The sequence below is a fragment of the Balearica regulorum genome, chromosome 7 (assembly GCF_011004875.1).
Source record: "Balearica regulorum gibbericeps isolate bBalReg1 chromosome 7, bBalReg1.pri, whole genome shotgun sequence".
Taxonomy (NCBI): domain Eukaryota; kingdom Metazoa; phylum Chordata; class Aves; order Gruiformes; family Gruidae; genus Balearica; species Balearica regulorum.
Genome location: NC_046190.1, coordinates 26,359,406 through 26,375,375, shown reverse-complemented (window position 1 = coordinate 26,375,375; position 15,970 = coordinate 26,359,406). Strand labels below are relative to the sequence as shown.

Here is a 15,970-nt window from a genome sequence, read left to right as displayed (position 1 = left end):
TTTCAAGTTGTAAATTTTGAACTTAAAGAATATGTCAGCAATTCTTATGAGTCAGTGAATTGAAGTCGAATGTAGCAAGTTTTTGTACTGAGGGACTTTGGCATGTGAGATGAATACTAGCAGAAAAATATGAAAGACAAATATTTGGAAAACTATGGTGATAGGCATGTGTGAACCCCTAGGTGTGAAGCACTTTGAACATTAACCTGAAAAAGTAGTCATGGCTTCTTGTTGGCCTTTGTGTTCTGATCTTATTTTTTGTGCAATTTGACAAGATAGTTTTAAGACTTTGAAATAAAGTGGAAAATTGTTTAGCAAGGGGTGTGCGTGTGGTGGTTTTGCAACAAATTTCTTAAATACCATGGTTGGTCATGAATAAGTAGGGTGTTCTAGTGCCTTTGATTATAGAAACTAACTTGTGCTTTTTTCCTTGCCTTTTTGCCTGTATCTGAATTCCTGTTGGGGTGATTTTGAGTGTTTTCATTTATTTGATGAGGCATCCTATAGAGTGGGGAAACACTGTCTTGGAGCATTTTCAGGTACTACTGAGGTATTGGTAGTTTGATCAAGCAGAATACGTCAAGTACAATGCTACTTTAGCCTGAATTGAATACATGAATGTGTATCAGTTCAGTACCTAAAGAAAAATTTTAATATTGTGAAAGCTCTGTAGAGTCCTCTGGTTATTGTTGCTGATGCAACTGGTTCTGATGACAAAGGTGGCACATGTTACAATAATGAACACATATCCTGTGTAGTTTAAAAACAAACCAAACCCAAGCATACCCACAAACAGCCTTGGAAGCCAAACAAATGCTACTAGATTTTTTTGTTTGTTTCTGATAGAATTGAGGAATTATGAATGGGTCGGATGATTCCTCCCTTCTTCAGAATTGTACATTTTCTTGTGATAACATGCCATGCATACCGGATCTTGCATTTACAAATCTGAGCTAATGTTTTACGAACATCGCTAGGGAGAGTCATATGTCTCTGTTGATGAAGTCAGCTTCACAGAACTTTTCTATCTGTTCCAGAGAGCAGAATTTAACTTGGTTTAAGTCCTGATTCAGGCTTTTAACACAGGAAAAGAAGATAGAAAGGATCAGTCCTTCTTGAAGATAAATAAAAGCAAGATCAGCTAAGATGACGAGATTTTGGATCTTTTCTTTCTCCACTATAAAAAAGAAGTGAAAGCAGCCAACAATCAGTAAAAGTTTGTTTAGGTATGGGACTCCTACGTAACCTTTTAGAGGAACTGGGCAATTTTGCCTTAAATTGCCAAGTACAATGAAGTGTCACTTCTTGGCACAAGATTTTATTGTGCTTGAGTTCCACGCAGTTTTGATACAATCTCAGTACATGTTATCTGTCATAAAGATATCCTACTTTGTTCAACATATTGATCTGCTTTTTTTGGCTTCCCTTATGATTCTAATTCTTCTGGTTCTAGCTTTAATGAAATAGGCATATAGCTTAAATTAATATGTGAAAATGTTTGAAATGGAAGCAAAAATATGCAGCAGATTTTTTTTTTTTTTCTGAAGCTAGTGAGTCAGTAACATGCTTGTCACGTGTTTTATTTAAAAATCAGAACAAAACAAAAAACTTACATCGCATACAATCACCTAAAATTACTGGTAACCAATATATTTTAGGTAATTTTTCACAGGGATTTGCCAGCTTAAAGAGTCCACTTCAAGATTCAGTTTCTTTTCTGGTACTTAGTTTCCGCAATGTCTGCTAATAAAACCGGAGGATTTGCTTAGATGGAGTTTTCCATATGTTCAAATACTTGTTTAAGTTTGCTTTTGCCTAGACGTCACTCCTTTTATCAAATGTAGGAGCCTCGTTCTTTTTAAAGATAAATATACCTCATTAAAGTTGGGGTCCACGTCACTTTTACTAGCTGAAGATCAGGCCCTAAGTGTGCTTGCTTTCTTTAATTCAATTTGCTGTTATTGCTTGTGTTGTTAGTAAACTTATTTTATCACATCTTACCTTTTCTTCATCTAACACTATGGTAGCTGCAGAGGTCATATCTCTTCCTAGTAAGAAGCAGAGATAAGCATGAGCAAAAACTATGATTTCATTGTTATTTTCCAGGCTGTCCTTTCTTTAATCTATTTCAAAGGTAGATCCATGCATTTAATCTCATGCTGCTTATCAGCTTTTATTTTTTAATTTCAAAGAGACTGGAAGAAACAAATATTGAAACATAAGAAGGAGAACTATAGGAAAGGCAGCTCCTGAAAGTATTGAAACCGTCTTTGAGCTTGGCTGTGATGAAGACAGGTCTCGCATCCGGGCTAGTACCGAAAATGGACCAGATTTTAAATTGCTTTTGCACATGATCACTCCCTGTCTTTACTGTCATGTGTTTATCCTGTTTGTGAGGGATGGTGGAGCTCTTTAGTTTGTAAGGTTTTGAAGTAGGACCTGTTTTTCTAGTTCTTCTGGTAAGTAAAATCTAGCATGCTTCTAAAATAACTAAAATAAAAGGTGTCTCTGTCTATTGATCATGTTGTTACTAAGTGAAAAAACTTGCCGTTGCTATCACAAGTAACAACAGATAGCTTTTAAGGTCAGATACTGAAAGTTGCAAATGGATGCAAGCAAAATTTATTTACCAATGAAATTAAATTTCTAAGTCTGAAGGAAGTCTGAGGATAAGAATAAGATCAGTTACACAATGAAATAGGAACTGGTACATGTAAAAAGATAAGAAACCAAAATAGATTCTGACTATTGTCACAGGTATCACTCATAATCTTCATAATGTAGAGATGAAATTTTGTATTTTCAGTGTAGCTGAAATAACTGTTGTATTAGTTCAATATTTTGCTGAACTCATTTTCACTATTTAATCCAAAATGATTTCCTACTCAGTGCACAGTGCAATGTTAATTTACAAATTATACTTTCCCTATTAGATTTTTATGGATTAGTGACGTGTATTCTCTCTACTTAGTGCGTTTGTCATCTACAGTATCAAGAAAATGAATCATTAGCTGGTTTGGGGAGAAGAAAAGAAAAAAAAGTAATATTTTTTATTTTCTAATTTTAGGGTCTACTTACAGCGTGCTGTCCATAATGCCTTCTGATTCTGAAAGCAGCAGTTCTCTGAGTAGCATTGGTGAGTAAAGTATTAATCTAACAACTTGATGAGCGTGTGTTTTGGGAGCTGGGAGAACGAGTTTTTAAGGTTGCCTTTGGGAAGGGTAGAGGGATTCTGCTCATAAAATCAAAGAAGTTGAACTATAAGATGTAACTATGCATCTTCACTGGGAAAAAGTATAGCTGTTTTGTGTAGTGTAAGTTAAACGTTTCCATGGCTGTATGCAGTTATTGCCAATAAAATCTGTTGCATTTGGATACGTTGAATGATGCAACTACCTTTGAGTTCTTACTAAAATGATGTAAAAATGGCAATGTTGAGCTTGTACAAGTCTGTGCGTATAAATATATATATAGGCATGCATATATGTGTATGTATATATGTAGATGTGATATGAAAATTGTAGTCAGTCAAAAACATCAGAGAAATTAAAAATATTGTTAGCCAAGGTCATACCCTTTTAAACTTTTGGAACTGGCTGCAAGCTTCAACCCTTTTTTTTCTGCATGCAATGAATTGCTTCATTTTCTCTGTTTTAAATGTCATTGGGAATGACAAAATATTAAAAAAGGAAAAAAATAACCTAGAGGAAAAAGAAATGTGGACAAAAGACCTCTCACAACAAAATCATCTTTGAGTAGCTTTATTAGCTGTCAGTTTCCCTCCTTCTTTACTTGCACAAATACTTTTCTTGTGAAATCTGTGTAAAAGTCACTTGTCTTGGACAGGGAGTGTAGGCTCTTGCATATTTTAAGTTCCAATGTTGTGTCAGGCATCTGTAGACTTCCCTGACGGCACCAGGCAAGTCAGTTGTCTGTTTAAGGATGTGGGTAGACATCTGTTGCAGTCATTGAGTTGAACTTTTAACTCCAGCATGCAGGAACAAGATTTCAGGGTTGACTGAACTATTTGCTGAATATACGGGAAGCTGTGACATGTTAGTTTGATTTTTATCAAGATCATGTTTGTATGCTGTTACCTGAAGGAAGGGCGTGATTTAATTTGCTGTGAATAAATTGGGGCTGCAAATAGGAAGAAGAAAGTTTCTAAATTTTTAGGACAACCAGATGCAAAAAAAAGGAGCCTTCCAAAGAAGGAAGTTCTTCTAAGGTAAATTCCAGTAAGTTTATGGAATAATTGGACGAAGTGATGCCTGAGATAGAAGATGCAAGTGGTCCTTTCTAGCCCCATGTTCCTGATTTTAAAATAGAAAGGTACACTTAAACTTTTTTTTTTGCATTTTTTGTAACTTTGTGGATGCATATACTCAATTCTTTGTACCTGACCTTTTATAAAAGAGATAATATTTTTAATGTGATTTAATATCAATAGCAAAATTTCTTAGCTTAATAACCAACATATTGTAGTAGACATGTTTGTAAGTCACTTCAAAGCTGCAGTCAGATTATTTTAATACTGGCTGATTTGTTGAATGACAAACCGTCATAACTGAATCCGTTTGCATGCCAGCTCCCTGAAGGCTTCATATGACTTCTTTGAATGGAATCCCAACATATACTGAGTTGCTATAGTGTTTCAGGAATTTTACATACATCTCCCTTCCCCTGTCCCCATCTTACTGGAATATGTTTTCACAAGGGTGGTTCTGTGCAGTGGAAATTACAAGTTTTGCCTGTGAAATGAATGCATCAGTGAAAAAAGGTAAATAGCTCATGGTTTGGAGACAAAGTAAGCTTTGGAATACATTTAGTTTGATATTGATAATTATATGTGTACACACATGCATGTAAAGGAATATTTTCATTTCCCCACTACCATGTGCCTTCCTCATGGGGCAGAAAAGGGATCTGTTGTATTATTCCTGAGTTCAAAACACTGATTTTCATTAATATTTAACAGATTTTTATTTCTACTCTGCCTTGCTTCTGTTTGTCAAGCAGCTCAGAAACACATTTACACATTTGACCTTTCAGAAGAAATGAGAAAGGTATTAGAGCCACTAATTAAGCCCAGATAAAGAAGCAGAGAGTGAATCTTAGTGTCTTCTAATTAGAAGAGAGAATGCAATCTTTCATTTGTAGTCTTTGGACTCCACAAAAGTAACTAGAGAACAGTATGTCCATGTGCTTCATCTTTTTCTTCCCAAGCTTAATCAACCTACCTATTGTTGGAAGTGGTTTCTGCTGCCAGTATTCTTAATTAAATGATCTTTTTCTGAAATAGTTCCAAGTAAGCCAGGACGTTATGAAATTGAGATGATTCTATGTTTTTCAGCTATCCTGGGTTTCAGAGTTAATTTATGAAGCTGATGTATATAACAATGGGCTTATTTTCCAGAAAAAGACCCTGATCTAAGAATTAAGCTTACAGAGTACTAAGACAAATGTTCTTAAAAGGTAGTTTTAAGGAAAACATCGGCTCAGTCTCAGTCAAATAAATGAAGAGTGATGTTAGGATTTGGAAAGGAAGAGGGAACGATGAGAGAACATAATTTTATTGCTGTATAAACCCATGGTGTGCCAGAGTCTTGGGTATATTTGCACTTCTGATTCTCCCATTGAAAGAGAAGAGGGCAGCAAGCACAGAGAGCAGCAGCATGGATGAACAGCTACGGAGCAGGTTCTATGTGGGGAACAACTGGATACGCTGGGGCGCTCTCAGTTGTCAGTAATGTTGTAGTCCTAATATAACAGGAGAGCAAGGAGTGATGTAATTTGTATAATGTGACTCAGAGAAGAGTTGAGGGCTAGTCTATCCTGAGTACTGTGGTGTCATCCAAGCTTTTTTCTCTTTCCCTGCCTAGATGGGCATGAGGGATGCAGCAAGAATGAACTTCCAGGCTCATGTGCATGTGGTAAAATAAGCAGTTGATCGGAAGCCAGTTTTCCCATCTGTGTAGCAGCAGGGTAGCAGCTTTGGAGAAGAAACTCCTTTGTAGATTTATCTGCCTTGACCATAGGTGTATCTGCCTTTTCTTCTTTTGTATCTGTATGTAAATAAAAATACACAGAGACAAATCATTGCTCTTTACAGGTTTTTCTTGTGTATTTTCCTCACCATTCAAAATTGATTTAGTTTACAATATTTTCTTTTTCCCCTTATGCTTCCTTCATTTTCTTTCCCTTGTATTAATGAAGTTCATGCTGTGCATGTAAAATAGGTGATTTTGATGGAACTGAGGACAAATATTCACTGTTAATTTCCAAAAGAGATATGATATAAACTGCTGTAATCCCTGCATCCCACCATTGTGTTTCAACCCCACCTTCTTCCCTCTGAAGGAACAAATCCTCATTACATTATCATACTCTCTCTGTATTTCTTTTCTCTTTGCTCTTGGCTAATCACAAAGATTTTTGTGTGTAAATAGAAGCATCCTTCATCTGCCCACTCCCCATGCCCAGTAGACTCTCTGAATGAAGCTACAATCCTGCTTTTCTGACATCAGAATAATTATTTATGGAGATTCAGTGCCTGGCGTGCCAAGCACGGAACAACAGTGTCACTTAGGAATTGGATAGAAACCAGTAACAGAGCTATACGTGACAGTCGCTGGCTAGTCTCCCACTTGACCGGTCATGATAACGGAGAGGAAAAGAACACAGAATAAAGACCTCTTTTTTTTTTTTTTTAAAAAAAAAAAAGCACCAGTTAGTATAGTACACTCAGTCTTTTGACATTTAAAATTTTGAAGATAAATGCTCACCAAGCACTGAATTGAACTTCAATGGCATAGTCCTGGACAACTGGCTCTAGGTGGTCCTGCTTGAACAGGGGGGTTGGACCAGATATTCCTTCTGTATCCCATCAGATTATTTTCTGGACCTGTAAGGAAAGATGAAAGGCCTGTGTTCTGGAAGATTATCTGTAGATGATATAGTATCAGTCAAATATCACCCTACTTATACAATACTTCAGCCTGAAATTTTTTTTTTTTTTTGCTATGGAAATTAGTAACACAGTGTGCTTACTACTTTCTGTACATCACTTGATTATCTGCTGTACTTCCAGTTTCCATCCTTTATTTTTTACTTTGCTTGCTCTTCTGTTGCAAAATCAGGCTCCTTTCTTCCTTTTTACAATAGCTAGTTAAGTTCTTGTTCTGGCCCATGTTGCCTAAAAAAGCCTCTGAGTTGACTTAAAGGGTGTGTTTCAAGACTTTTGATACCCAATACTACTTTTACAGCCTCCCGTAACACATTACTGACCTGAGAAATACGATGCCATGACGGGATTATATAGTTTCTGGAATTGAGCTGTTTTTTTACCTACCCTAGTACCAAAATGAAACTTCAGAGTTTTCCTTTAGTGCTTTAAAAATGTCATTCTTCCTCCACTTCTCAATTCACAGTTGCTCGTATACAGGAGTCAGGCTGTGGCTCTGAGGATAGCCTGCATTATGGTTTTTCATAATGAGTTTTTAACAGAAAGGCATTGCATACTCTTCCTTTCTTTGAAAATATACTGAGATCCTAATGAGAGGATTTTTGGAATGGAAACGGCCTTCTGTCTTTCCACATGTATAATCTCCTCCTTTCCACAGCCACCTCTCTTTGCATTGCTGTGATTACAGCTGTCAATCTTGTATCTTCTTCATTCCACATCTCATAGTATCACCTTGATCTTTTAACAGACTATTATTGTTCCAGCTGTTCAGTTCTTTGCAAATGATGTCACTTTTTTAGTCATAAGTGCTTTTTCTTGCTCTTCACTGTTCATATCACTGTTCTGCCTTTTCCTATGGGAATTTACGTATCAGTTTGTAGCAAACACCACCATCGGCAATTTTATAATTTTATAATTTTTCTTCTTGCAGCCATTGGGTGGTTATATAGCTGATGCCACAAAGATTGGCCAATTTTGACTTCAACTGACAATATTTCCTTGCTTAACACTTTGTTAGCTTATCAGCTTGGCAGGCTGTTCACAGATAGTTTTTTTTACTCATTGTAATTCAAGTTACTTAATCTGAGGGCCTTAACTCTTACTCCAAAGCAAATATTACCCCCCTCCCATCAGATAATAATTGCTTTCCAATAATGTGTAGTCTTTCATTCCCCATTTTCATGTTGGCCATTTCAACAACTGTCCTTTTATGTTGTTGTGATTTCAGTTTATTGCGTCATGCTTTTTACAGCTGTATATAACAGAGTAATTCTTTTCACTATTCACAGGAAGTGTTCAGTTGCAGGTGTGGTTCATGATGCTCTTTCAGTCAAAGATAAGCACTTGTTCCTTGTCTGGAAAAGTGATTTACTTATTTCCCTCCCTGGCAGCCTATAGGAATCTCTTGTTGTAATTCTTGCTTTTTTTTTTTTTTTACTAACACAAACACAAGATTTATATTTGGTGAAGTTACGTCAACAATTGACACATAATGACAAAGAAACAAGTGACAATATTACACCCGCCAAACAGGCACAAATGAATAAGAAAAGGTGCTAGGATCACTACTAGTACACCACATCAGAATCCTTTTCTGTACTGCAGTGATTGCCTTCAATGTTCCACCTCCCTGCCAATCAGTCTCTATTCACAAGTCATTTTTCTGGGAAATGTGTCCTCAATAATAAAATTAAAGCTGTTTTTATAGATTTATTTCCTATGTAATTTTCTTGTCCTTTGATCTGATGTGTACTTGTTTAGTTTACTGGAAACAAGACTTTTAACTTAGGAAATAAACACCCTCTTCCATGAACTTAAAGTAACTTCACTCCCCTATTTTACTCTGTTCATGAGTCATGTAGGTATCTCTAGGACTGATTCTTAATCTTTTTACCTAATTTTCAGTGTGTTTGTTAATAAACATCTTCTCATAAGTAAATAAACACTTTGAATAGAGTTTATTGTACTATCACTGACTTCTATGGTGTCCGTTTCCAGGCAGCTATGGGTTGACATGTAGTAATGCACAGTCTTATCTCGGCTTCTGTTACTTCAGAGTTACCCAAGAATTACTCAAGGGATGTGATATCCTGTTTTAGAAAAACAACAGTAACAACAAAGAGTTAACTTTACTGATATATACTTGATGCAGTCTTGGAGGATGAGGGTTGGGGTTTTTTGGCTTTTGTTTGGGCTTTTTTGTTTGGTTGGTGGGGGTTTTTTTTGTTTGTGGGTTTGTTGGGTTTTTTTTTGCGTGGAGGGGGTTGTTTGTTTTTTAAGATTTCCCGTAACGAATCAGTTTGAGTTAATTCTCAGTCTCTTAAGGGTTCTGCATAGGTAGGGCTTGAGAACCACTAATAAATAGCTGACCACTTCGTGGTATTTTGTGTGCTATAATATCTTCTTAAACATCTGGCAGCTCTCTGGAGGAATTTCTGAAGATTTGGTTGGTCTGTAGTGATTTGAATCGAAATACAGTGTGTGTGAATATCCCTCTCCTGCACTCCAGACAGCATGTTTGGAACACAGCGTCTTTCACTGCTCCCTGAGGCCCTTTATCAGTCTGTGCACTCAGGAAATCCTTTCGGTGTCAGCAGTTTTCTTCTGGGGCAATGAAACAATATGGTGAGATGATGCTCCAACTCCTCTGCGGGAGAAGATGTGAAGGAAGGAGTCCTGGTGGAGTCTCATCCCTGTGGTCGGTGTGCAGCGCTTAACCCTAGTCCTTGTCCCCCTTGGGTTCAGATTGGGCACTTTTGTCTGGATTATGCTTTCAGTGTGCAGTCGTAAGCCTGACTAATGTAGGGTTTGGGCTTTTTCCCATCAGGGAGCTCCTGAATATTCAAACCCAGAAGCTTCAGCTGTTTTTTTCCTTGGTCATGGCAACAGATTTTACACTTTATTAAGTTTTAGCTCAGCAAAATTCTGCAAAGACTTTTTGATTTGACATATCTACCCTTTTTACCCCCCCCCCCCCCCCCACTGTTTTTGAGTATTGTAGTAGATTTTCTTTCATATTGATCTTTCTAGAACCACTCTTCGGTTCTTTCTAAAGTTTCAAACTTACTGAAGTTGAAAGTTTGTTTTACATGCTGGTGGGTTTATTTAGCTTTTTATATTCTGTGTTAAAACAAATACTGAAGTACTACACATTGTTTTGTCCTTGCATGCTACATGATCCGCACTGCTTTCATAACCTAGTAGGTTTTCTGTCTGTCAGATGAAACTGTTTCCACAGTTCATTATTTCAGTTTTCAGTTTCCTTTCCTCAGTGTGCTGCTGCTTGTTTTTACTAATGTTTTATTTCACCTACATGCAATTCTGGTCTATGCTGTTTCAAGACAACTTCAGAAGATGTATCTGAAGAAATGTATCTAAATGATAACTTCTGATATGTAATCCTGTTCTAGCCCTCGTAAATTATTGAAAGAAAGTAAATATTTTAGCATGCATTTTCCTACAGCAGGCATAAGTCTTTACTCCTCAGCCCTTCCTGAGCTTGGGGAAAAACCCTGTTGATCATGTTTTGCAATATATCTTGCAAGTCTTCTTTTAACACTTTCTGTTATGATTTACAAGGCCATAAAGAAATAATATTCTGAAATCAACATCCTTGTTGATTTTACTTTTTTATGAGAGAAAGCAATGAAAAAGGCTTGATTGTATAATGAATAGTCTCCTGTTTGTTTGCAAGCAAGAATTGGCGCAAATTCATAAGATGAGTTTAAAAAAATCATTGTAAAATTCAGGCATTCTGTTAGCTTGTGACAGATTGCCTTTTGAATTAGTTGAACTTGCCATACAAGTGTATTTGTCAAAGAGAAATGAGTTTATTAGAATTAAAAATATGCTAATGGTATTTCTTAAAAGTAGCAGTTTATGCATTGGTACCCATTTTCCCACCTCACTGTTATATTGATTCGGCATTATGGTACATCTTGGTCAGTTCAACAAGTTTCCCACGCCTGTTTCTTCTAACGTTCTCTTTTTTTCTTCAAAAAGTCTGCTACCCCATCCCCAAATATGAAGCTAACTGAGTAGTGGTTTCCGTGTGGCTGTATTATCTCTTCAATCAGTGATGATTAGAGTAATCATCCAGAATTGTATTTGGTATGTACTACAATAATGGATCGCTGTGGTTTCTGCTAAGTCCAGCATTTGGGCTCTAATTATGGAAGACGTGATTGTTCCAACTGTTTTTAAGGCTTTTCTTTTATACAACATATGATGGAAATCCTGCCAAGTCTTGCTGTAGGTTAAGCCAGTGCATACTCAGGACTTAATGCATGTACTGCATCATGGGCAAAACATGTTTTGCCAGCACGATGCATCCAGGCTGTCGGGCTGTTTCAGGCGCTGGTGGAGCGCTGGTTGCCCAGAGGCCGGCTGGGCAGGTGACGTCCATGCGGTTGGGTTCTCAGAGCCCAAGTGCAGCTCACATAAAAAAATGAGTTGAGGCTTACCGAAACAGAAGAGTGAGTTGCACTTGGCAGGACATGCAGTAAATACATTTTCACAAATCCAGGTTGTCTGAGAAAGCAGGTGAGTTACTGAAAGGTGGCATGATTTGGGTAATGGAGATTTAGCCTTTAGGCTGGTACATTTTAAGACCAGTTTGACTGGTCAAAGTTCAGAAAGGAAGTACTGTTGTGTAAAATATGCAGTCAGATGGAAAAAGAATACGAAGCTGGAAGCATAGGTCACTTTGCTTCTACTGCATCAGGATGCCAGATGCAATAAGAGGCTTTTAGCATTCACATATTAAAGCCCCTTGAAAGGAAATGAAAAGTATTGAATTTTTCTGATGAAAGATGAGCTTACTAAGTTTTTAGATTTGGTTGGGGTTTTTTTTGACCATCCACAAATCTGATTTAACTTTTATGACACCTCTTGTGCAGCTACTGAAGACGTAAGGTTGATAGTAAATCAAGCAAAGACAAACTTTTTGGACTTCTTTTAAGGATAAGAGAGGGAATATCTGGATCGTATTGATCTGTGTATTTATAGCACTTAAGAGGGGTACATCTCTTGGCTGGTATTATGCGTTGACAACAATATCATTGCATTTGAGATGAAAGAATTTGTTGATGTACTTGTAAAAAGTGACAAGTTAATGAAAAATAACCTTTTCTGGTATTGAGATGAATGTCTTTAGTCAAGAAAGCTTCTTTCCTAGGGCTAATTAGCCTGTCCTTATTGAAAGCAGTCTTGTCTTGCTTGGCACAGTTTTAAGTCTGTGTGCACAAATGTTCTCCTCGCCTGAGGAAGATTGTCACTGGGATGTTGTCAAAGCTGGGGGTGGGGAAGAGGTGGAGGAGCAGAGGTATAACTCTTACCTCCTTTTACTATGTTGTAGATTCCCAGAGCAGCCATTGCACACCTGTGTAGGACTGGATTTATCTCCTCCTTCCTCTTGTGCCCCTCACATCTTATTCATCTGTTTTGGTTGCAAGCAGCCCCGGGATGACAGATAAACTTTTGAACTTTTCTGTAAGGATGAGAAGGGGGCTTTTTGAATGTTACTCATATTCTGATATGTCAGCTTGAGTGAGAGAATGTACAGGTTGCCACTGAATTTACCCAAGACCATGCAGCCTGTCAGCACCTGAATTTTGTCTGCCTCTACCTTTTCATTTGCTTATGAAATTCCTTGCTCATTAATGTATCCAAACTATTCCAAATGAATACATATCCTGGCTTTTTTTATCTGTCCAATTGTTTTTCCCTGTTTATTCCCTATATTGTAAGCCTAGGACAGTGCACTTGTGTTATTACTGATTTCTGTATAATCTTGCCTTAAAATTTATGTAGAATGGTTCTTATTTTAGAAAAAGAAAGGATGACTGCATTTCAAAAGTCTGAGATCCTTAGTCGTTATGGATGGAGGAGCTCCATCTGGATGGAGGAGTGAAGCAAAGTGGTAGGAGAAAGCCCAAATGCAGCACTCATTGAGAATTCTTTTGAGCGATGTGAGTTTGTGTCGTTCTAGAGAATGCAGGCTGTTCCTGCCGTTTTTGTAGTTCTTCAGTTTGCTATTAGAGCATTTACATACATTATTATGCAACAGTTAGATTGAAAGAACAGTCTGTGCTCATAAATTCTCATTATAGAATTACAGTAACAGCTGAAAGGAATAAGAACAAGGATCCTACTATTCTAGATGCTGTATGTATGATAGACCCAACCCTGCAGTTCTTTTGGTGTGGGAACTTTGCAGCACAGGTAGTTCTACTTGAAAGTGTTGGAGGGAGTTTTTGCATTCTGCAATATCTTCCTAAACTGGGTTTAGAGATAAAAAGCCAATCCTTGCAACTCTTTAGCATTTGATTAGATGAAATTACTTTGTTTGAAATTCTTTCTTTGAAAAGACAGTGATCAAAGAGCCTTATTTTACTATTGTATCTTTTGTTTCTTCATTTAAAAAAAGGCATAATAAAGGTTTATCTTAAGTTAATATGTATGTCAGCAACTTGTTTCAAGTGTATAATTATCCAAACTATTTCTAGAATTTCTCTTTTATGTAAAAAATAGTAATCTTCTGTATAAATTTAGGCCTTTGACTTTTACATCCGCCATCTATATCTTTAAGTTTGCTCTCATGTGCCTGGGATTAAAACGGGCAGAACTAAAAATACAATTGAATTAATTGCCAGCATATTGTGAAACATAGTATACCATGCTTTTATCTCTCAGGTGGAAGAAGAGATCTTTGTATTGGTAGAACTGTCTGGGAAGACAGTAGGCATCATCGTTCATCTCTGATATTAAGAAAGCTGAGAATTAAAATATACTGTGAAGCTTTTTAATATATGACTGCCCCTTAGAGGAAATTTGATGTGTAGTCCAGTTGCAGTGATGGTAATGTGCTCATTTTAGCCAATGTTGTTAGAACGGAAGCTCCTTTCTCGTGATTTGTTGGCAAGTCAAATCTTTAACTTCACATACTGGACTGATAAACTGTGCCATGTGAAAGCATAGAATTGCGTTAAAAATAAATGTTGGCAGTAGCATGTAGCAGAATAGTATGTCTGTGCTGCTAGACAAAGGAACAGGAAAAGTGCCCCTGTGCTGTAACTCTTTCTCTGCTATCGCTGGGGTAATTTGATGTGGGTGGAATTTACGTTTGTGGTTGTGTGTGGTTTTTTGGTGTGGGTTTTTTTTGGTTTTTTGTTTTTTTTTTTTTTTTTAAGAAACAAGGATGTGGTTCTTTACTGGAAATAGCTTTGTACCTATGACATCTGTCACTGTGGTAGTTTCTGAGGTCTTTGTAACTATGACTGCAAACTTGCCTTTTAGGCAACTTCTAAGTTCATGCAAACTTAATGTGCAACACAGGGCCTTTCTGCAAGCATGGGGTCTGACTGGGCATTATCCTTGTGTCAAGTCACTGATGACAGCTTCCGTGATTTGTTTCATTTTTGAACATGTTTCTGCATCCAAAACTATGGGATTTTTTAAAAATTGTGTTAGCTTCTTTGGTGAAGTTGCATTGTTCTTTTGAGGAGTTCTCTGACTGCAAATTATTTCTCTTGGTCAGGTACGACTGGTAAAGCATCATCTCCACCACCCGTAATAGACACGAGACAGATGAGTGAGAAGCTGGAGACGATATTGTATCAGCTCCGTCAGGTAACTCGTGAGAGGGATGAGCTGCGCAAGCGACTTGCACTTTCATCTCCTGGATCAACTTTTGATGACTGCAGGTAAAAATAAAGGAAATGTAATATTTGAATTTACTTCTCGGTAGTGTTTTTAAGTGTCGTGACTCCTGCTTGCCTGTAAAGCAGCAAGGATATTGCAGTGTATATATGTTGCTTGTAATCTACCTGCGTCCTGGTGGTGGGTGTGTATGTAGGTGACCACATCCAGGTTTTGGAGCTGCCTGTTGAGTGCCTGTTCCCACTTCCTCCAGCAATTTTGCTGTGGGAATGAGGGGAGTAGGGTTCATCTCTGTGTTGAGAGAAGAAAGCAAACAAGTTGTTTAGACTTCCTGTGTTATGTTGTGGGCAGAGAAAGAAGACCGTGGTGAAGCATTTGCTGTTTTGAAAGCAAGAGAGAAGAAAGGGAAAGAGCTCTCAATACTTGGCTGAAGGACAAAAATTAGGAGAGGAAAAAAAACCTCAGCTATTCCTGTGCTTCTGCAGGGAAAAAGAGGGGTTTGGACTTCCATTGAGGGGAGTAAGTGTTTTTTAGGAGGATATGCTTTCTGGTATACATATATTGAGGGACTGTGTAGCATTAACATGTTGAGAGTAAGGAACTCTCCTCTGCTGAGAAGTTATGAGTGCTGCCAAATTATAATAACGTGTGTTCAAAGTCAGTTAATGGCCAGCAGCCTTATGCAGCTCATTCTAATTTGAGGGTTGATAAGTTATGAGGAAGATATTACTCAAGGAGTGTATGAGTTAATGGTAGATAAGGGTTTTATTGGGTAGGAAACTGGTTTATTGGTTTATTTTAGAGCGTTAAAGATCTGCTAATGTTTATAAATGTAGCTTTGAAAGAGAAAATTTTTGAACCTTGGAAAAACAGTGATGGACCAAAGCCGAAATAAAAGCGAAGAACAGATTTTCTGGGAGGTTTTGCCATTGTGCATAGCTTCTCTGTACTTTAATGTTTTATTTGCTGTTGTTTCTATCTGTTACTTCACCTGCTCTATCTGTGCATGGTCAGGTAGTTAGGTAAACTTTGTGTCCTTATGTCGAGATTTGAACCAGTGAACTGGAATTGAGAGAATATGGGCTTTTTATTCACTCAGCCTCCTATTTTAATGCTGCCTCCTTCCCCCCATGAGTTCTGAGGGCTGCTTTAAGAGCCTTGTGTTCTATCTAAGGGTCTCCAAATGTTGTGGGCATGGGACAGGAAAAGGTTGTCAAATGTCAACATCTTTTTGCATAGCTTCCAGTTACTTTCTTATATAGAGAGATTTCTTACTTGAAGTCACTAGAGCTTAGGCACTGAGGGTTTTATAGCTTACAGTAATGTTCTCTGTAATCCAGGATGCTA

The 15,970-nt window shown here is 37.4% G+C and overlaps 1 protein-coding gene across 1 annotated transcript in view; it reads left to right on the top strand.

Moving 5' to 3' along the window:
- The window catches only part of DLG5 (discs large MAGUK scaffold protein 5), a 109,776-nt gene that overhangs the window by 38,935 nt on the left and 54,871 nt on the right, over window positions 1-15,970 (top strand). Inside the window, 2 exon segments of the mRNA XM_075758626.1 lie at window positions 3,068-3,136; window positions 14,502-14,667. Of these exon segments, the coding sequence (XP_075614741.1) occupies window positions 3,068-3,136; window positions 14,502-14,667 (235 nt within the window).